The sequence below is a fragment of the Fulmarus glacialis genome, unplaced genomic scaffold (assembly GCF_000690835.1).
Source record: "Fulmarus glacialis isolate BGI_N327 unplaced genomic scaffold, ASM69083v1 scaffold11841, whole genome shotgun sequence".
NCBI classification, from domain to species: Eukaryota; Metazoa; Chordata; class Aves; order Procellariiformes; family Procellariidae; genus Fulmarus; species Fulmarus glacialis.
In genome coordinates, this window is record NW_009193439.1 from 35,992 (window position 1) to 58,209 (window position 22,218).

At 39.7% G+C, this 22,218-nt stretch overlaps 1 protein-coding gene across 1 annotated transcript in view; it reads right to left on the reverse strand.

Annotated features, from left to right (window-relative positions):
• ZFYVE26 (zinc finger, FYVE domain containing 26) overlaps positions 1-22,049 on the reverse strand; it is a 47,905-nt gene extending 25,856 nt beyond the window's left edge. The window contains exons 1-19 of the mRNA XM_009587456.1: positions 21,859-22,049; positions 20,299-20,377; positions 19,411-19,500; positions 17,164-17,716; positions 15,665-15,795; positions 14,661-14,825; positions 13,472-13,560; positions 13,017-13,177; positions 9,577-9,759; positions 8,328-8,981; positions 6,850-6,939; positions 6,062-6,130; positions 5,274-5,425; positions 4,117-4,315; positions 3,530-3,793; positions 3,229-3,348; positions 2,790-2,954; positions 1,606-1,833; positions 81-186 (exon numbers count right to left, since the gene is read on the reverse strand). Of these exons, the coding sequence (XP_009585751.1) occupies positions 81-186; positions 1,606-1,833; positions 2,790-2,954; positions 3,229-3,348; positions 3,530-3,793; positions 4,117-4,315; positions 5,274-5,425; positions 6,062-6,130; positions 6,850-6,939; positions 8,328-8,981; positions 9,577-9,759; positions 13,017-13,177; positions 13,472-13,560; positions 14,661-14,825; positions 15,665-15,795; positions 17,164-17,716; positions 19,411-19,500; positions 20,299-20,377; positions 21,859-22,049 (3,689 nt within the window). The remainder of the gene's footprint in view (positions 1-80; positions 187-1,605; positions 1,834-2,789; positions 2,955-3,228; positions 3,349-3,529; positions 3,794-4,116; positions 4,316-5,273; positions 5,426-6,061; positions 6,131-6,849; positions 6,940-8,327; positions 8,982-9,576; positions 9,760-13,016; positions 13,178-13,471; positions 13,561-14,660; positions 14,826-15,664; positions 15,796-17,163; positions 17,717-19,410; positions 19,501-20,298; positions 20,378-21,858) is intronic.
• Between the last annotated feature and the right edge of the window lie 169 nt (positions 22,050-22,218).

Here is a 22,218-nt window from a genome sequence, read left to right on the forward strand (position 1 = left end):
AAGAATTTAATCCTGGCTGAGGTCTGAAGTCACCAACATCAAAATAACCTAGAGAAGTATATAATCTGAAAAGCACCAACCTGTCAGGATGAATCTGTCTCTCAAACACAAGCTGGGAGAGCAACTGAGATGGACTCTGCTGTAACAGTATGAAAGGGTTCCCTACTTTCACTTCTGCAGATATATCTTTAAAAAAAAAAAAATCAGAACATTTATTATAATACAAACACATTAGCTGAAAATACCAACCAAGTCTTATTTTAGGAACACAAATTTTAAGAATCTGAGTCTGAAACTTCTTTGACGAAATTCAGAGGTCCACATTCATATTACTGTAAAATCCAGAGTAAATTGCAAGGCATTTGTGGTTCTGATATGCCTCTCAAACTTGGCACCACTGGCTCACATTTTACTGGACCTATTATCAAAACAGGTAGAGTGGAGAGACTTTAGCCTTTAAGCGAGATCTAGATTCAAACAGTTTAGCAACTCTACTTCAAACTTTCACCAAAACATGTACTTGTGGTAAGAGACAGAAAATGTGCAGTATTGGTTTCTGAGGAGTCTCTGGATGTAGATTAGCGAGTTCATGCTCTATTCAAGTCAAAGTGAGCAAAGGCAGAGGGGATTCACAGACGTACAGCTACTTTTACAAAAGGAGTGAAACCCTGGCCAGTATTCCTGAAAAGCCTTTGTATCCACTACCGAGTTACGTTGAGTAACTCTGAACAGATTTTCGTTAAGTTTACCTTTTCCTTTTATCTTCCAGTACAATAAAATTTCCCCAAAACTCAATAATTAGCCCTCAAATATTGTGCATTTTTTTGGCTTTGGCAGTTAGTCAATGAGGACTGAATTATGACTATACAGAAGTTATTGTTGGCATGGCAGTGACCTGAGCTGAACCAGCATGTCCGAAAACAGATCTTTGCCCTTTTTTCTTATCCTCTTGGGAGGGTATTCTCTGAAATCAGTACTGTGGTATTTTACATTAGTACAGCTCAATTAGTGTCAACTTTAAAAAACAGACAGGTGTTTTTCTCCTAGCACAGTGAATTGTTCTGTTCCTCTGACAGCTTTATATGCTGATGGTGCATTTCTTTTCATGGGCCACCATCATCTGCTGATTCTACGAAAAAATTCTGCCTGGTTGCCTCTGCATAGCCTTCTACACACTCTCTTCTTATCCTTGTGGAGCGGCAGGGCACTGGTTGCCTCTAAGGGAGCTGAAAAGTGCACGGCATGCTGATCCACTGCATGCAAAAATCAATCCCGCCTTACAGGGTAGTGATCAGAATTTTTGGAGGTCAGGGGTTGTTTGTTTTGTCTAAACAAAGTGCAGAATCTGGCTCAGTAGTTAACATTTCTGTTCTCATTTTCCTACTGCCATCAGCTATTTTTATCTTAGCTGCGGGTGGCCAAGGTCTTAAGAAATAAAATAAAAAAGCAGTGCAATAATCAGTTGAAATCAAAAGATCTGACTATGCACAGGTAGTAGGCATGTTTGGGAAGGAACATTGGCACAATTACTTTCCAGAATCATGCCAGACTACACAGTCTGTGTATCTTCACCTAGGCTCAGACGTTCCAGCAGAAACCCCTTACCTAACTCTGCATTCAGGCTTCGTAACACAACAGCAGCCAGTGTAGTGATGTAGTCAAAGAAGGCCTTCACAAAGTTTGTCTGCGTGTTGCTCTCTGGCATGGTTTGGACATGTTGGTCAAGAGTTCTCAGCAGGAGCTGTGTTTGATTCCAAACCAGGTGCTTCTCCAGCTCTGTAGGTTTGAGAGAGGCCTGCTCCACCAAGGTGCCAAGCAAGCTCCCTTTAGAATCTGGTTGAAGAGAACAGACATACATCCAAGATTCAAGTAAGTAGTAAATGCCAAAAAGGCAGGGGAAGGGAAGAAAAAAGAGAGAGAAAGAGAGAAATGCTTTAGCCTAATTTTCTCTCTGCAATTACAGATCTCAGTCTGGGCATTATCATTTTATTGAAAGCAAGAGAAATTTTCACAGCAGAATAAATCAATGGTTCATGTAAATTGGTAACCATGCCTCTGACAAGTTAGAAATATATTAAGGCAGGCCTAAAATATATCTAGTCGTGTGTTATTAACACATAAGCTTATTCTAAAACACAGGTGTTGACCAGTCCTTGTGCTCCATAACATTTAGCCCTTAGAGCTCTCCTAAATTTTTGCTCATTAAACATACAAATATCTTTAAATATTTTACAAACACCTACATGCCATTTAGAAATTTGGTGAATGGAGTTAAAAAAAAAACCCGTAAGTGCTATATAATGAAGAGAGCTCTGAGAAAAGGCAACTGTGGAAGACTTCTTCAGAAAAGGATGAGACATTTTATAATAGCCCTATGAAAATTGGAATGTATTATTATGTAAAAATAGTTTTAGAAGTTTATCTCCTTTTTGTTTTAAAAAAAAAAATCAACAGTAAGGATACACCTAATTATCTGTAAGCTGTCAGGTTAAAATACACTTGAAGAATTCCTTGTTAGGACTGAAGAAAAATAGGACAAATAATAACCTCAATTGTACTCATTGATATTTTCCTTTCTTCTCTGGCAAGTTCACAATTTTAGCTCTGAAAACAAATGCTCAGAATATAAGAATTACAGATAAATTTTACACTTTGCATTTATGATTTAAAAAAATATATATTTATGCATATGTCAAAGAGCATTAATAGTAGATTTATAGTTGTCTGGACAGGCCAAAACAAAAATTTAGATCCATTTGTCAGTCTTCACGATCACAAAAATAACTCACCCACAGAACGTTCAACACATGTCAGTGCTTTTAGGATTTGATCCAGATTTTGTGATAAAACAATTTCATTAGTAATACTTTCTTCAGTCAAGGCAGGGTAGCAAGCTTGCAGAAGGTCTACAATACTGCATCGAAAATGACTCCCTATTTTCTCATCTGAGACCTCTGCAAAGAGGGAGAAAGAAACAGCAACCTTAACAAGACACAAATATTTTTGCACAGGAAAAGCCCCACAGAACCAAAATTGTATTATAATACAACTAGTTTGCCAAATTCAAAGTGTTTCAGTTTATTCAGAATTGAGCTTGGGTCTCCCCCCCTTTTTTTTGTTTTAAATACTATGCTAAAAAATGGAAAGTTCAAATTTCCATTGCAACAGAAGGCAAGAATTTGATTTAAGCACATTTCAACAGAAAATCTTATCAGCAAAGCATACTACCTGGCTTGGATTGCCCTTGTGATGTGCAGGAATAGTTGAGAATTTTACTTATTTGCTGGAGAACTGCTGGGAAACCCTTTACACCTTCAGAGTTCAGTAAAACAAAGTCAGGTCGGTGGCCTGGAAAAGTCATTGTGCAAAGGGGGACAAAATAAAAGTTAGGAGTGGAAAAAGGAGAAACTAACATAAAGTACAAAATGAAATTTAATTAAGACTCAGGTGTTAGCACAAACAACACAGCATAGATAGGCATTTTCTGCTCCCAGGCCCATGTTGATTAACACAAAAATCAAAAGCCTACCCCGAGTTTCAAGGCTGTTGTACAGCCTTCTTTCTGCTGTTTCCAAAAGCTGTTTGCATGTCTTCCAAAGATGGCACTGAGTACAAGCTAGGTCAAATGCCGCCATTGCTGAAGGACTGAGGTCCTCAAGGACTTCCCACAGAGGATCAGTATGCTCCAACTGGATGTTGCTGATCCAGAAGTTTTCTTGGAGAGTAGGGGCAAGACTTCCAGAAGTTGCAAGCAATTTATCAGTAACATCCGAGATGGAATAAAATACCATACCTACATGCGTCAGCAAAACACACAATCACTAATTAAACAGCGTATTTATCTCAGATCCTGTCATGGATAATTATTCTCTAATCCTTTAGGAAAATAATTCAATAGGTGGACTGCTTCATGGACCAATTACTGCAGAATAGGTAAAACTAAGTGGGCATCAACAGCGAATTTCAGCATTCTTAGTCTCCGTTTAAGTCAAAGAACAACCACTTACTCTTCTGAACAATTGTTGCATTCGTTATAACAGTATTCAAATTGCTTTCTCCTGTTTTCCACTTCTCCCTTACCTTTCATGAGAAGAACTCAAAAAACCCAGTCCTTACCAGCTGCTGCTGCATTCCCAATAGCTTGCAGTGTCGAACGGCCACTGCCAGATTTCCTGATGCCTCCAGTGCCATCTGATGCTTGATTCTCAATATTGTGCTCCACTCTTGCCATTTCTTGTACTGCCTCTTGGTAGCGCTCCATGAAAACCAATTCACCATAGCAAGGTGAAGTATCCAGATTAAACATCAAAACCACCTTTCAAAAATAACAATAGATGTAATTACAAAGCATGTCAAAAGAAGTTTTTGAAGGTCAGAGAGCTTTGGGAATACAATAAAACAGATAGTTTAACTGAAAAACGTCCCCAGAGACACTGAAATGGTGGTTTTTCTTCTAGAGAGTTTTAAGGGCTTGAAAAACAGGACCTTAGAGACATTTTTCAACTATTTTTATAAAGCTCCGCTATTATCTGCTGCAAGGCTAGAGTTGAATTAATTTTCGTAAACCACACCTTTCAGAATGACTCTTCATGATTTCAATACACTATGTAACGAGAGAAATCTATCAAGTTGGGCCTCCAAAGGTAAACTATTTTAAACAAATGGCCCAAAAGCCACATAGAGAAAGGTACGCACAGCTGTGAGGGAGCAAAGAACTACAAATGTGCAGACTGTCAATTTCAAGTCTTTCTTCCTGTTTTCAGTACCGTGAATTTAGCCTCAAAACATACCTCCTTCAAATAAATGTAATCAACACTTTGGCTCCGCTTTGGGTAAGGAATTCATTTGCATGTTCCTGCCGAGCTTACAAGTGGCAGAGTGTCATGGTTTTGATTCACTGACTAAAGTAAGCAGTTCAGATGCTGCTTCCTCATGAGGCTTCACATGAGCTCTTTGTGTTCTTCATTCAGTTGAAACACTAAGCTTGGCCAGCTCTCATCAAACATTTTCACGCTTTGACAACCCAGGTTTAGAGAAAGCATTTTTATGTAACAACGAAAAAAAAACCCAGCACCCTTGGGATGCTGGTTTGGAATATCTTTGTTCTTTTCACTTGCTTCTACTTCTGAAGTGACCCTTTCACTTGGAATGCAGCTACTTCAGCCCTATGCTTGCTAATGCAGAAGAAGCACGAATTTCATCAGCTATCACAACCACAAACATCAATACAAAATTAGATTTTTAATTGCACAAAATACATGCAACTCATTTACCTGATGGGCTTCTACGAAGTTTCCTCTCAAAATACAAGAAACTAACAGTGATTCTGGTGGGGAAAGCATCATAGGAATGAGGGGGTTTTGCTGATGTTGTCTCACCCTGCTTTCCAAATCACTCAAGCCAGACACATTACTGGTACTTCCCTCTGCACGACAACAGAATTAATCAGTAAACTATTATGGGAAAAAAACATTTCACGAGATAACAGCCAACTATCAGATAACAGTACTTCACATATTTAACACAAAAATATAGGAGCAGAGTCACAAGGAAGTTTTAGGGTAAGGAGGTCAACATAAACATCTTGTTAAAAATTCTCGTAATATTTCAATATTTGGTCAGAACTTTCAGTTTGGATCTCATCCAAATGTAACACTGTTTAGTGGCTACATAATGTGGACGCAATGCTAGGGCACTGGTTCAATATGGATAAAGGGAGAAGTCTTAAGTATTGGACCTATTAAATCAATTTAGCATGCCTAAGCATGTTTTAGATTACATGACTACCAGTCTATCAGGTTTTTTGATGGTTTGTACATCACTACATTGCATACTGTTTCCTGCAAGCCAAAAATATCAAGAAACATCTAATTTTCTTATTCCAGAAGAAGAGATATATACTATTCTAATTAGATAAAAGTCAGCCAAAAATGGGAGCTCCGAGAAGTGAAAAGTTCTAATTCTGTCCTGCATAGAGCAGTAATTCACATTAACTAGTCAAGCAAATACTCTATCATGCACACTGACAAGACAAAGAAATACTACTTTTGTGGCTTAATACCTGAGGTACTGGTGCTTAACTCGCTGCTTGTACTTTCTAATGATGGACTGGAAGTTCCCTCTTTCCCATCTAAAATGGAAACAAATCAAAACCAGCACATTAAATGCACTTTTTCTACATGAGGTAATTCAAATTTACTGCAAATAATAGATCAGGCAACCGCAAGAGATCTTCAAGAGCATCTCACAATTGAGCCACCACTGATGTCTATGATAAATGCAAAAACTTCTGATTTGAAGAAAATGCTAGGTAAGAGACTATGTTGAGGTGGCCCATCAGTGACTCATGTCAGATACTTTAAAGCTTCTTATTTTGGAACAGTCCACTCCAAAACCAGATGTACCTTTTAAAGGCTAAATAGCAAAAGAATGATGAACCCAACTTTCTCCTAAGGCTGCCAGTTTAAGCCACCAATTCCTGTAAATTCACATCCTAGATACTATTGTGATAGGAATTAAAATATATCATTGGATATAGTGGAGAAACGGAAGAATTGGTACTGTAATTGCAAAGTTCTCCCCTGCCCCAAATCAGACTATGTATGAAAGAAGTTATTTTCTTATCTGAATTTAAAATTAATAATCTTTTAGTTGTGCAGATGAGCTTTAGGAAAACAACCTCAATCCAAGTGGAACTGGACTAAGACACTTCAAACCAGTTAGAAAACTAAAGGAAGTAAATCTAGTTCTGTACTCCTAGTCCATTAAATCTAATTGCATTCAGCTATGAGCTCACTAAAATTATGCATATTTCAGAGAGGTCTTCTCCAAGTCACTTTTTCAACCCACCTGTCTTGTACCTTTGAGATCTACTTCGTTTCTTAAAGCGGGAGCACCTGATTAAAGAGCAGTATCTCCTGGAAGCTGCAAGCTGATGTTCTGTGAAACATTTAAACAAAAACATTACCAAAAGCTGGACAGGCCATAAACAGTTATTTGTCTACCTTAAGAAACATCTACATAGGTAGAGCTATGATGGCAAATCCCCAAAGGAAACACAGTTGATCTCAGCTAAGAGCTCTTCTACAGTGAAGTTTAAATCAGCACCTTGAAGTAATTTTGATGCAATTCAACTAATACTGTGTTTTCCACATCCACATCCAATGCTGCTTGGAATGTACTATACCTTCTACACACCCCCGAGGAGTACTAAGGGTCTTTTCCAACCCAAACAATTCTATGATTCTAACTATATAGAAAAACAGGTATAGTCCAAGTACACAAGCAACTAGAAACAAGGCAAAAAGAGTAAGAATTAAAATAGTAAAAGAGAGAGTTTGATTTGTCATTAAGGGTTTGCTGAAACAACTGGGTTCTTCAGTAATGCAGGGTAGTATGAACCCTGACTCAGTCAACAACTCTGGAAGTGAGCAAGTAATGGGGGTGCCAGCCCTTGAGAGAGAAAATCCAAGAGATATACAGTGTCAAGAAAAGCCAGCCACCTTTCCCTGAAAGATGTTCCCCAAATAGTTGTCATCATTTATCAGAAGTCAGGACTCAAAAGCACAGAATCCACAGAAAACTGCTGTCTGTCCAATAGAAACACTGAGGGCTGCCTACTCAAACATAAGTCCCATCACATCCCCTCCTTTATAGAGGGAGACTTGAGAAATAGTTGAACACAAGTTTGGAAACTTGGAACATTTAAGGTCCATGCTGCCCAGTCTTTCCTGGGACATGGACTTTGCATGGTCTGAGATACACAATAAGCCACACTATGATGCAAGCAGAAACCTGATAGTAGCAGGGCTAACTAGAAGGATATGAAGAAGGGTGGGAAACAGGTTCCTGAGTGTGTTGTTCAAGCTGCTCCTGAGGAGTGGTCTGCATCCCAGAATAATCCAACTTCCTCTGATATGGTCCTAACATGTTTCCAGACTAGACTAAATCAACACTCCGTCCATGAATGAGATGGATCTATCTGGCTTGCATTGGATCACACACCACCATGTCCCTTCATATCACTGCACTGTCAACATAACTCGTGACGAAGGAGCAGCAGAAAGACAGGCGAACTGAAGCAGTGTGTCCACAAAGGGAAGGGAAAAAAGAAAAAGAAACCCCAAACTTTCTGATTAGAATAGAGATCACTCCTGTTGGAGAATGGTGCAAGAACCAGGTGATCTCCAACTAGATCACCCTTCTAATATCTGCCAAAATATGCCCCCTCAGTAAGATGCTCAGGGAATTTAGTCTTGAGACCACTGCCTGGACAGCTGTAACAGAACAGTGTCGATACATCAGAAAGTGCCAAATACAAAACCTACCTGCATTTCTGTTACTCATCACTACCTTGTATCGCCAGTGAGCTTCAGAAAGGTATTTGGAAAACTGTAACACACGACTTTCAAAGGCATCTCTGCTTGCAGAAAGATTCAAGCACTCAACAAGCTCCAGCTCTTCACGAAGCACGTTACTGGAGTCCCATGGGAGAGAACTCCGAATTTCTTCCAGATGGTTGAGAAGCAATGCGAGGAAGGCATCCATGGCCACGTCATCCACTAAAAATCCAGTAACACCACTGGTGAAGTGTTTCAGATCCACGTAGCTCAGCCTAGAGGCTTCTCGGCTTTTGCCACCTAACATCAAGTCATGAAGATCTTGGGTATCGGTGTGAACTGTCTGAGCAGCCAGCAGTTGTCTCTCTAATTTCTTTTCAGCCCCTATTAGGCGCTGTGGACTTTCCGACATGGAAGACCGCCGACTAGCACTGCCTTCTACACTCACAGTAGTACTCTTTTTGTCAAGATCATCATCCTCTGCATAGTCCTCAGGTAGAAGAGTCTCAGTATGGAGGTCACTGTAGGAAACAAAAAGCAAGGAGAAGATGTTCTCCAAAACCTCCAGGCGCAGAGGAGCAGGAACACTCCTTAAGAATTGCTGACACTTCACAAGATACTGAGGAAATACTGAAGAGGAATCTGCATAATTAAAAACAAAAATAAAGAACATTTACAACATTTTCCAGGAGTTCCTTCTCCAACCTTTGCCCTTTAAGAAAATCCTAGAAGAGGGAACTGTCCCAGTGCCTCGGAGCCGATCATTCCTCCACAAATCAAGTAAATATATGTCCAACATTTTACATATAAAAAGATAGTGTGCCTCCTCTCTCTCAGTAATGCCAATTATCACTTTGTACAATGATGTGCAAACTCAGGTTACACCTATTTTAGCTATTAAATCAGTTTTAGCTCTGGGAAATCACAAGCTCTTACAAAAGCATCCCTGCCACTACCATCCTATATCTAATACCACCTTCTTTTTGCACTATATTTTTAATACAATTACCTTAAATGTTTTAGAACAAGGCAGGTAGCTTATTCATATCTATTGTTCCTAAAGGTAACAACACCTCAAAGAAATGCCATTATACTTGTTTGCAAAGCATTCATAGCCCACTGAATAAAACCATCGTATGTACACAGGGTACAGTATTATCCCAATAATAAGTGATAGTTCAGAGCCCAGCAAATGGAGAAGTACAAGCTACTGAACCTGAGAAAGGAGGCCAATCACCTGCTGGTTCTCCAAAAGTTGCATCTTCAGGGATATCGCCAAGAAGGCTGCGTACGCAATCTTTGCACTTGGAATGCTTATGTGAATTCACACAGAGAGCATAGATAGCATACTTCATGGCACAAAATGCTCGAAAGAGTGCCAGATTGCGTTGCTGACTCAGGGTGTTAGGGAGTGTTGCCACTGTGGAGGGAAATACGGGTGGTGAGGGGATAGGAGGTAGACAAGAAAACAAGTTAATTTTCTCCTGCAGTTCCCACACAGCAATATTTATCCAATCTTTCTTCCCCAGTGTCACCTCCATCCCAGCTTTGCTCTACCTCACTGTTACTTCACAACATGTGGGGAAAAAAAAAACCCTAAAAAACAAACCACAACAGATGGCCACAGAAAAGTAAGGTCTGGATCCCCTTCTGAAAAGGAAATTTTCTGTGAATTTGTGTTGCAGGGTGCGGCTACAGCACAGAATGATCAAAACCTGCTCATGACGAGGCTCATTAGAGGTACGTGGTTTAGCTACACTGCTGCATTTACAACCCAGGGACAGACCCTGTCTGGTTCCAGCATCTTAGAATTTTGTGTTCTATCACACAGTAGATAACTAGGGAGATAGTGTAGACTGGCTATGACCGTAGTGAGAATAGAGTACCAGCATCTCTACAGATTTGTACTAATAAATAGGTATCACGGTTGATTCTATCCACAATGGCTGGCCATAGAGATCATACACAATCTGCAACTGATTAAAGAAAAAGTACAGTCCCACAGTTTCCTTCACACATTTATGATAAAGGCCACTTAGAGAAGTACTACACCCACTCCTTCCTCCTTTTGCTTTTTTTTGAGGAAAGAAGGTATCACATGCCAGAGACATGATCCCTTCTTAGTACAAGAGAACATCAGAGCTGCAAATTATGTAAAAGTCGCATCACCATTCTCTTCACCCAGGAACATAGGAATATAGAGTCATATATTCTGTTATGCTGGGTTTAGATGAATTATCCAACTACTGTACAAATGTTTAAAAAAAAAATCCAAAACAACAAAAAAATCAAAACCCCAGACAGTGTTAAATTAGTGCTTGAATCCAATATCCTATATTCTTATACAAAGGGTAGACTGTCCCTCTGCCTATTGTCGTGCAGGGGAAGCATTAGCAAAGTTTTTTTTAACAAAGCACTGGTTTGATGTACTGATAATGTCCCCATCCAAAGTCTGGACTGAATAGCATTACCTAGAAAGTGTTTCAGCGCTGTCCTCCACAAGGCTTGAGCATGATTTCAAAGAAAAGCAGCCCAAGATAAAAGCCCTGAGAGCATGAACAGTTTGAAACCAATTATTCCCTATCACTGCAATTCTAAACAGCGACAATCGTGGAAACTGTAATGTAGACAGCAGACAGAAGTAAGGAAACATCCAAGTATGAATTCTTTGCAGAACCCACATGGCCACAGAAATGCTATAATTCACCAACAGCTCTACACTAATATGTAGCACCCAAAAAGCTCTCAATACCACTGTCTTACGAGGACTTCAGGCAGGTGAAGCCAGAGATCCGATAAATACAGTCCTCTGAAAAAGAGAAATAGCTAGCTAGAGATACTGTAAGATACACACTGGTAATCAAATGCAAGTTTAATACACTTTTGCCTCCCATGTGGACGCAGTGAGTCTGTGTCAGTATCTGTGTCTAAACCAACCCTTTTCCTTGTACCAATACTGAAGGACTACCCTTTAACTATAAGCACTTGTTTTTCATATGCCAGAAACGTTAACACCTTATTCTTGAATTCTGTAACTCATGTGGAAATTTCTGCCCATCATTTCTTTTGTTAGTGTGACTGATCAAAGCTAGTGTTACTCACTGATCTGAAGGGTGCCTGAACACAACTGTCAACCAGTACCACTACTCCAGTTTCACTACTGCAGCTGACAGATGCGTGTCAGAAAGGAAGGGAAGAAGGGGAAGTACGTGAGGTGAGGGGAGAAAAAGGCCCGTTAACACTACCAAGTCAGACAATTCAAAACTTCATGACCCCTCTCCTCCCTTTAAGTTTCAAAATGGATTATTTTAAAGGAGATTCTATTAAACTGTGCTTATAGAATTATCTGAATTTTACAACAATCACTAGGGACCTCAATGGAGGACTTGTCTTCCATTAACTAGTTCTGTAAATTAAGTTGATCTCAAAAAAGAAGAGAAACCACAGCTAGAGTTCTTTTGCTACAGTCATGCAGCTCCCAGAAGATATGACGGGACTGCCTTTTCCTGTTTTTGAAAGGTTTTGACAGAATTTAAGCAGAAAAGAATTAAAATGTAAGAACTGATTAAAAGAAAACCCAACATCAGCAACAACAAAACAATTAATTTCAGAAAGCAGGACACTGAAACCTGAGATCTATATAGAGTCTCAATCATTACATTTTTTAAGACCATTCAAGACAACTGTCTCAATAATTTTAACAACAAAACCTGTAAAAATAGGATTGGAAACCAACATCTTAACAATATGATCTTGGAAGGAGAGAAAACTACTTTCTATTAGGCAACCTGGAAAATCTGTGCAAGATCCATCACTAAGAGCTCTCCACAAAACTCAGGTTGAAATGACACATGTACAAATTCCCATCCACAGAAGAAATAAGGCACAAAAAATTGCAGCTTCTTAGGTTCTAGTACACGCAGGAAGACTGAGCTTCTGTATCATTATTAAGAGGCCCTGTGAGAAAACAGCATTAAAATAGCAGCAGCTGAACCTGGACATAGGCCGCAATCAAAAGGGTGTACAAGGAGAGTTACTTCTAAGTGAACTAATGCATTTAGTAATCTCAGGTAGTTTAGGCACCAAATTGCCACACAGGGAGATGAGAAAAGAGAGGCAAGAGGGACGTAAACACAGCCTGTAGGTAAGCCTTACTGATTTTAATATTAAATTAGATTTGGTAAGACTTAATATTAGAAGAAAAAACAACATTTTGTATCTTTCAAAAATGAGTATGTTATAGTATGAGATACTGTCAATTTCATTTGGCTTTGCCCTTTGATTTTAAATTTAAGTGCACAGATGGCTGAAATCCAAAACATACACTTACTTTTCAAGCTAAGGGTATTATACAGTATATAAGTTACAATAAGTAACACATACTATGAGTATGTGCAAAGTCTTGTTACCATTTTGAAAAACCTCTTTCAGAGATCTGTCCTTGTGAGATCAAAGAGATCTCACAACTCCTTCTTGGGAGACAATTTACTCCCCACAAGGATTCTAAAATAATTTCCACATGCTCTCTAGTTTTCTTCCGCAAAACAGCTGATAAGCAGTATCTTCCTTATTTACAGAAATAGGTCAAAAGAACAGATTCTTCCTGGCAGAAATACTGAGCAGCACATATTCGATGGATCGGGGTTTTTCTGTGTTCTCACAACTCTACACATTTACCCTGCATCTGTTGGTCTTTAGCAGGAACTTTCTGAAGAAGCTCAATAACATCGTCTTCATTCAGTGCCAGAAGATTAGTGAGATGATGAAGGGAGTACACTGCAGTGTGGCAATCTAGACTGTGCAGGTGTTGCAAAAGAACCTTCCTTGGGATAGAAATACTGCAAGAGAGAACAAACAAAGAAATGGCACAAACAGATCTAGGTCTTTCAGCCATGTCAAAGACGTACCTCCCACTCTAATTCTGTTTCAACAAAACTACTGCAGTTAAAAAGAAAAACAAATAGCATAACTAACACCCATGAAGCAATTTCAAGAGCTTGTGATACACAGTCACTAGAAGATGATTAGCCAAGATTCACAGAAGAGAACACAATTTCTATTTGCATACATAAATTGACTAATAGGCAGATCCGGCAAGACAGTTTGGAAAAACATCCTTCTCATCATTTTACCTGTTTTGCTGTATGCACCATTCAAGAACTTCCACATGAGCCCATAGCCCGTCACAGAAATCTTTCAGTACTGAATCATTGCACAGATCCTAAATGGAAAGACAAATAAAAGAATCCCTTTACAACAAATCCTCTAGTCAGACAGTGGAACCAAGCCTGTGTCACATACGCGATGTTCGTTAAGACTTCTTTTTCCAGATGGTAACTTTCAAGTACAGAAAATTGCCAGTTTTATTACAAAGCCAGCAAGGAAGGGCTATTCTGCAGGAGCACCAAAATCAGTCAGCCTCCACTTGACACACCTACAGACCATGGAAAGGTGGCTACATCCCTTTTCAAGGTTAACTTTCAAAATGCAAATTAATGCTTCTTAATAACAGTCTAAGACACTAATCTTTAGAACTAATCATGTGCTAGAAAAGATGATATACTGGGTATAGCAGATAGTTATCCTCCTTTTCCATGTGCTCTTCTACTACAGATGCCTGCCTGCTAAAATCAAATCTAAGACTTTCACTTTGCAGAGGCTACTGAATAGACCTTCAGTATATTACCAATAGATGGTAACTCCCCTTAAGGCAATAGCAGACTAGATCTGCCCCAATGAGTCAGCAGTGCAAGGCTCCCTCTCTCCCCACCTCTGGCATCCAAGCCAGTTGCCTGCAGGCATACATCATCTGAACTGCAACTACACCCTCAGTTAGAGCCCTCTCCTTCAAAGATGAAGACTCCCCCCAAACAAGGTGGATCTTTCAGTCACAGCTCTTGTAATTTATCATTTCATTTGGAGAATGGGTATGGGAAATTTCCAAGCTACCCTGTTGCCGAATTCAGGTTAGTTGTGACCAGAATTAGTCACTATCCAGGGATGACTCACTGGACAAAACGACACCACCCAGCTCTTTTCAAAACTAATCAACAACCATTGCTGTCTTTCTCTTTCTTATGTTAACAGCAAAGGCTGAAGAGCTGATGCAAGAGAAACTTTCAGAATCTCCTGGGCAATCACACTCCCTTCACAGCTGAGGAGTAAGAAAACAGGCAAGTGTCCAATAATGTTACCTACACACAACATCTCAGCTGTAACATCTTAACTTTTTAAATTCCATTTCGAGAAAGATTAACATTCTCACTGGAAACTCCCGTGGACTCAGACTGGGATACTGCCACTTGCTTTCTGCTGATTTACCTGAGTTTTGTGAAGAGTCCATAGCAATGCTTTTGCTGATTCCAAGCTTTGACAATGAGCCCATCCTAGCAATACCAAGAGGCGGCTAAGGGGGTTGAATTCTCTCCTCAATAAGCTGTTCAGGCCTGAGTAGTCTTCTCTTTTCAGTAAAGTTAATGCAGTCACCTAGAAAATGAAAGGAAGAAGTATGTATCCTTCCAAAATGCAGAGACCCATAATGCCTGGCAGGTCATGTAAAGCAAGTAGCCATTTCAATATTAGCTTCACTAAAATAATGAAGTTCTGCATCTGGAACTTCCCTAAACTTTTATTTTCCAAGCCTTTTGGTTACTCTTCAATAAAACTGTCATGAGGAAAAAAACATCATTTCAAATGCTTACTGCAGAGCCAACTCACGCTCCCTTGCTACATTATCTTTACGTTCTTTCTATTGATTATGTCTCTGTCAAGGGCATTATGTAAGAATGAGCACATTATTTAGAAGTGGAAATATGTTCAACCTTAAAAACTCGCACTTCAACAGTGACCGCCTACCTGTATTCTATTTCTTCTATCTATGTAAATACATTTAATTCACACCAGAGTATTTTTCACCAGGTCTTCAAGCTCTTTAAAACATAAATTTTACTATGCAAACTAGTCTCATTGCCCCAAGTCTACCAGCATCAGAAAAGCAAAGTAACACGTTGAAGGTCATGGGGTAAATCAACTGGCGTATCCAACAAAATTACAAGCAGAACACAGGACTTCTTAAATCCTGAAGATCTAATCTTCGGTCTGCATGCAGATGAGCTTTTCCAAAAATCTCACTGAATGTTTTGAGTACATCACACAGCTGAAAGTAGGGGAGTTATCATCAGTTACCTCCTTGTTCCTGTAAGTCATGACCCCTGGTAAACACTATCTGAATACAAAATGCTTCTGTGCACCACCAAGATATGTTCAATACAGGGACTGACTTTAGCCACCATTGGGTTTCCCTCTTAATAATTTTATGGCTGTACCAGAATCTGTTCCAGAAAGTGCTTGCTGTTGCTCAGGCAGTAGAAATAAGCTGTCTTCCAAGAAGGAGCCTCTTTGGGATCTGAGAACAAACTCATCACTGTTCGCTCTGTATCCAGCTGCTCAGATGAACCTAAAAAACATCACAACAAGATTACTTTCCAGTACAGAGGGGTACTTTTGAAAGAAGCATAATTGCTGTTAATTTAAACTGAGAAACACTCAACATTTCCTCAGATACTAACCAGCTGTTACATGTTAACAGTTAAGACTCTCAGATATTGTTATTGGATAACAAGAAAGCCAAGCAGAGAAATTTGATAGAAAATAAACAGGTCAGATAGGAAACCAGGAAACTGTTAACATAGCAAGAGACTGTTCAGCACACGGGTTGTTAGGATTAGCTCAGGTCACACTGCCTTTCTTTCTCTAGTCATACACGTTATCTGTATGTTGCATGAATTCTCACTTGTGCTCTGAGACACTATGCTGCTTTGCAGGGCCTTAGCAAAGACTTGTCCAGCACAGGAACTTCTCAGATCTGTGCAAAGCAAGAACTGAACTACTCCCAGTGAGAGTGAAGGTATCCGTATCTCCATTTCTCTTCCCCCACGAGGAAGCACTAACTGCAGTTATTATCAGAAATGCCACAGTCTGCCATGCCACACCAGCCTGAACTTCCCTTCAGCAATCTCTATGAGTGAAGGGAGGAGAGAAGATACAAACCCGACTGACTTATACCTCAGTGTACAGACGCGAGCAAAAGGAGGTAGGCATTCTAGCTTTTCCCTCCTTGCATGTTCACGTGCCACTTTCCTGACAAGAGCATGGGCACCACTTGCCATTCAGCTTGAACTGAGATCCCCAACTAAATGTACCAGTCATAGGGAGCTAGACAGAAGCTGTGAAGTAATACCCAGTACAAAAACAACAGCTGGGCTCTGGCAAGCGAGCAGATAATCAAACTGCATCTTCTTTCCAACTGGGATATTGGTCCACTCCACATCTCCTTCCACTTCTAGAAGTTTTCTTTTCCAATATTAAGGGATTTTAACATTTTGGGATTACTGAGGTAGTTGAACTGTTATTGGCCTGAAATGGAACATCCTCCAGCACAGATGACCCCGAGCTGGAGTTGAATCAATAAAAACTTTATATACATATGGAGAGTCACTCTTCTAGTTACAAGCAAGATCTGCAGCAGGAGAAAGCTGAGCAGATTAAAATAGAGCACAACAAGACGTGGTAAAGGAAGTGCTCACAAAAGAAGGCAGCGTAGACTGCAGCAATGTAGCAGCATAGACTGCAGCAATGTAGGGAGAGCCCTGGGATTCCTATGCCAACTCCTTGCTTTAAGTCATTTTAGCATCATCTTTTACAAGACTCTATGGCTTGTTAAGGCACCTTAGCAAGAACACTGCCCGACTTCTTGACAACTTGCTTAATACCTCAATGGGTTTGTTAAACAAGAAATTAAAACAAAGCAAAAAGTGAAACAAACCTTTTCGTATTGATTTTGACACCAGAAATTTTTCTCTTGTTCTTTCTATGAGAACACTGCTATACAGGCTTAACAGGCCATGGCTCTGTTTCCTCAGCATACAGCTTAGTAGCTTCTCCTCCCTCAGTGGGCTTCCCTCAGCCCAGCATACATCCAAGAGCTCCCTGAATAGGTGTCGTACTTCATCTGCCTGATGCTCCACCTCAAAAGTCACTATACTAAGAGCAGCATAAATTGTATCCACTAGTTCTCTTTGATCTAGTTCTGCTGAAATCTCAGAACTGCACTGAAGCCTTTGCAGAGATTTCAAGGAGTCACGAAGAAATTCAACAAAGATGTTTTGTAGAGAGCAATATTGCTGGAGCGAGGAGCTGTGTGCGCCTTGTTCCTCCTGGAAGAACTCCAGCAGGGCTTTTGCCCTATGGGGAGCCCGCAGCAAAAGCTTCCGGAGAGCTGAAACAACATCCAAACTGAATCTGTGACAACAGCCATCTCTTCTTTTCCTGTCTGTGATGTGCTTATTCTGGGTGCACTCAAATGCTTCAAACAGCTCCTATAGAGAAATAATAAAAGAGTAAGCCTTTCAGACTCCATTAAAAATATGAAATAAATTATTTAAAAAATAGGAGAAACCTGAAAGCAAGAAGATAAATCAACCGTCAACGTGACGGTTTCTTCATAAGTCAGTAAGAGCATGACGATTAGTGTTCAGTCTTTTTTTTGTAATCCTACTTTTCCAGATTCATGCCATCTATCTACCACTTCATCAACACTAATTTTTCAAACTTGGTTAACACTGGTCAACAGAATCAGAAGCCATCTCACAGACTTCTTTCTTAAGCAACAATAATTTTTCTTGCTAACAGAAGCAAACCTACAATTCCAGAACTAGGAAGGGGAAAACAAACAAACAAAAAAATCCTAATTAGCTCTCCCAATAAGGGGTAGGAAGGAAGTAGGAAGTTGAATAGCAATTCTGCAGCACTTGTGGCACTTCTGGAACTATGTGAGTGCTATCCTTGGCTGGAAGAGACAACTCAGGGAATACGGAGAGGAGAGGTGGTTGGTGTGCACAAAAATGAGAATATTAGCAGTAGAAGACAAATCTACAACATTGTTTTCTTTATTTGCTGGACCAAAACATAACTCTACCTACTAACATGCCTCTGACAGTAATTGTGACAAAAATATGAGGTTGCTGAATCTCCTACTTCTGTGCAACACTGCAAACGATGGTGCAATCTTTCATGGCCTTGGAGGTTAGATGGTAACATACACGGACTTCATTAGTCATTAACAGACTTCAGGTAGATTTATTTTAATCAACAGTCGAATTTACCTTGCTTGCTTTCATCCTGTAATTGCTAATTTTCTATCCTTACGGAAATATTGAACACCTTTTCCTTATGCATATTTAAAAACTGCAAATAGCCTCTGAATATAATAAGTTTTCATTTTCCTCTTAAAAAAAGGCAAACAAAAAAATTCTTCTAAGAGTTAGAACCTGTAAGACTAGAAGCAAAATCTGAGGACATGCCACACACCGTGTCAGGTCTAATTCTGTTGTAACCAATACCAAATCAGGACAGTTCTACAGTTAGTAACTCTACTGATTTTCTGCTCTATACTTGCTTTTGGTAGTAATCCATCTTTGCATATTTCCATGTATTTCTCAAATAATCTGCATATATTAATTAATAATGGAAAAATGGGTCCTGGACTTCAGAGCACACATCATACCAATTACCAAATATTGTCAGTAGTAACAGTACAGCACCCAAAAACTTCCAGGAAGGGGGCAAAGGGGTATGGAGGAGATGAAAATTAAGATCTTAGGAGGAAGAAAAAGAAAATAGACATACTTTTAAAATGTGCTTGTTGACTATGATTTATTTTGGCTTACAGTGGGTTTTAGCTTTATGATTACTAAAGGTGTCTACAGATATAAGACTGTGGCAAGTAGCTGCAGTCAGGACTGAAGTGTGTTAGATAGACCATATAGAAAAGCTTGTTCCTTGCCTCCCTACAGCCTCCTCTCTAGCCACAGAAATCACTTGCAGGCACATTGGATTAACTTCAGAAAGGGATCTGAATTATAGTCTCTTTCAGTTGCCTAGAAGATTAATAACACATTAGAATCTCAGGCAGCCAAGTTAGCAGGAAGCATTAACTTCGATCCCAAAACCTGATAAAGTTGGACATTCTGCATAACTAACAAGAAGAAGTAAGGCATACTAAGTAGCTCACCTTTAGGACTTCCTCAGAGACATCTTTCTGTAATTCTTCCAAGAACAATAAAAATTCAGTTTCTCTCTGTAGAACAACTGGAACAGTCTTCTGAAACAATATAAGAGAATGGGAAAGATGTTAGCCAATAAAACTTTTATTTGTTTACATTATCATATAAACCTAATCTTAGCTATTTCATTAACATTTTGAGATTGAAATATCTCTCTGAAGATACCTAATTCTCAATCAGTTAAAGGCTATTCCACAATTAGGTTCTGCTCCAACATCAGTGGATTCCATTTATCTATACATTTGGAAACAGAGACAAGTGTCACTTTGTCAGAAGGTAAAGAAAAAATGCAAGTCTAAGTAGTGACAAAGACAAATGAATTTTAAAAAAAGTATAATCACACATCCCAGTGTACCAATTAAAAAAAAAAAAAAAAGTAAAAAAGTCTAGTTTCTCCTTTACTCCTGAAACATACTGCACCTGTCTGTCTGAAAACAGCAATACAGCAAGAACATCCCTCACCATCTAAAGCTTATGAAGAATTGTCTGATGCCTGAGCTATTTCATTTTTAATGTAAGAAAGGTGCTACACAAATGCAGAAGTCGATACACTCATGCTTTCCATTTACAGAAATGCTCAATGCTAAAAAGCCAACTTCTGTTACCTAAACAAAATAATTTTTTTCTCTCCAGCATGGAGATTAACAGTTGTTTCTTGACAAGTTTGTTAAAAGCAAAAGCAATGCACCTCTCCAGCTACCTTGAGAACTTAATTCCATGAAATGTAGGAAAGCCTATTATTTAAGTAAGCAACTAGGCAGACATTTTGCACTTGGAAGTCAGCTACAAGTCAGAGCTGTAAGTCGCACTTGGAAGTCAGCTAGATGTTTCTGTACCTGATTCCTGGCAAGCCATTTTTCCAGCACAAGAAGCCAAAGCCATGCAGTTCTCCATGGGCTAGAATTCTGTCCCCATCTACAAAAGCAATAAGCACATACACTGGATTATACAAGGTCGTTCCCATCTCTAAGATCCAGGAAAACACTGTCAGAGGTCATTTTGATTTTTGTATTTCTTTGTGTAAGATAAAAACAAAGATGACTAACTAGCTGAAGATGAGTCAGACAGGAAGAGAATGCAGAGAAACCAGAATATTGGTACTACTTACACATTAACTCAATGATCTCTGCTGTGCAAATAACTGCTTTTAGATCTGTCAAATACCAACTGCCATAGTTCTTTGCTTCAGAACAATGACATTTATTTCCGGTCTAAAGTTCAGTCTGTATAGCCCTCTTTGAGCACTTCAGCAGATTTCTTTGAAATCTAACCACTTACCAAACACTGCTATTTCCTGTTCTGTCCAGTTCTACCCCCCAAAAATGAGACTAAGTTTTAGGTCACAGCAGCACAAGTGCAACTCTATATCCAAACTAAAAGTGAAGTAAGGTACTAATTAAACAAAGAATACTTCTAATTTCCATCAGCTTTTCATGTGGTCCAGTACACACATTCCAAAACCACAGTTAGGGAACATATTCAGTACTGTCAAAGGGACTAGGAAAAGGAAAAAGCACAAGATAAATTATGGGCCTTTAAAAATCTCAGCACTGCTAATTAAAGCCTTTAGATGTGATAGCCCAACTACCAAAGATAAAAAGATCAAAAATGCTTATGTCTCACATATACATGGCCATTAGTAATATTCATCTAACCATGTGCACACCTTCCTCCAGACTTCTTTAACTGCTGTCGGTATAAACTGTTTCTTAGAAACTTCACCAAAATGTTACACAAATTTTAATGTGAAGAAGTATGATCATCTGCTTGGAGAGGGGGAATACCAATGTTCCCTGAAGTGCTAGAAAGTCACCCTTCATATGCATCCGCCTGAAAAGCAGAGATCAAAACTAACTAGGATTGAGTAAAACCAATGCCATTTCAAAATCCAGTGCGAGAGAAATAAGAAATCAATAGCATGATTTGAATTTTTTAAGAGTTTAAATTTTTAGAAATTAGAAGGTCTTCCAAGAGCTGGAAACAAGAGAACATTTTAAATAACTACAGTGCTAATCTTGGTGGCACCATTTCTAAATTAACCAAAGTTCAGTGTCAAAGGAGTGTAATTTCCTTCTCCTTCTTATCCTTCAGTAAAATCTAACAAAATCAGTTCTGAAATGTTTCCAAATAGTTTTAAGCTTGCATCAATCACCATGTCAACTGCATAAACGAACACAGCTCGTTATCCCAGGGGGCTGGGCAGCCTACTAAGTGCTTGGGCAGCGACAAGATGTCAACGTTCAGGTAACAGCACATCTAGACACATCCAAGACACCTCAGCACTGAAGAAAGTGTTATTTCTCAGATTCTACCTGTCTCCCACAGCCACCGCTAAACCAATTGCTCCTCCTCATTTCACACTCAAACCTACTGAACCAAAACAGTACCTTACTTACCTTACCCCCACGGGACAAGCTACCAGAGCCTGAAGAATTGCCTCCACCTTCTCAGCGCCATCACCCTGCCACTGGCTCAGCTGGGGCACACAGGCCTGCGCAAGCTCCCAGTGTCCATGCCGTACGCACTCGCAGAAAAACCCAAAGAGCCGCTCCAGAGAGACCGCTTCTTCATTTCCGAAAGAATGCATCTTCCCAGGACGAGCAGGTGACCTGGGGCTGGGTGACACACGCGAAGGCGGATGCCGTAAGGGCGCGCGGGGGCACCACCCGATTTCTTCTTCGCACTGACAGCGCGCCCTGGGCAGGGACAGGCGGAGAGCCAGCGGGGCTTCAGGGGGCCTCCTCCCACAGGGGCAG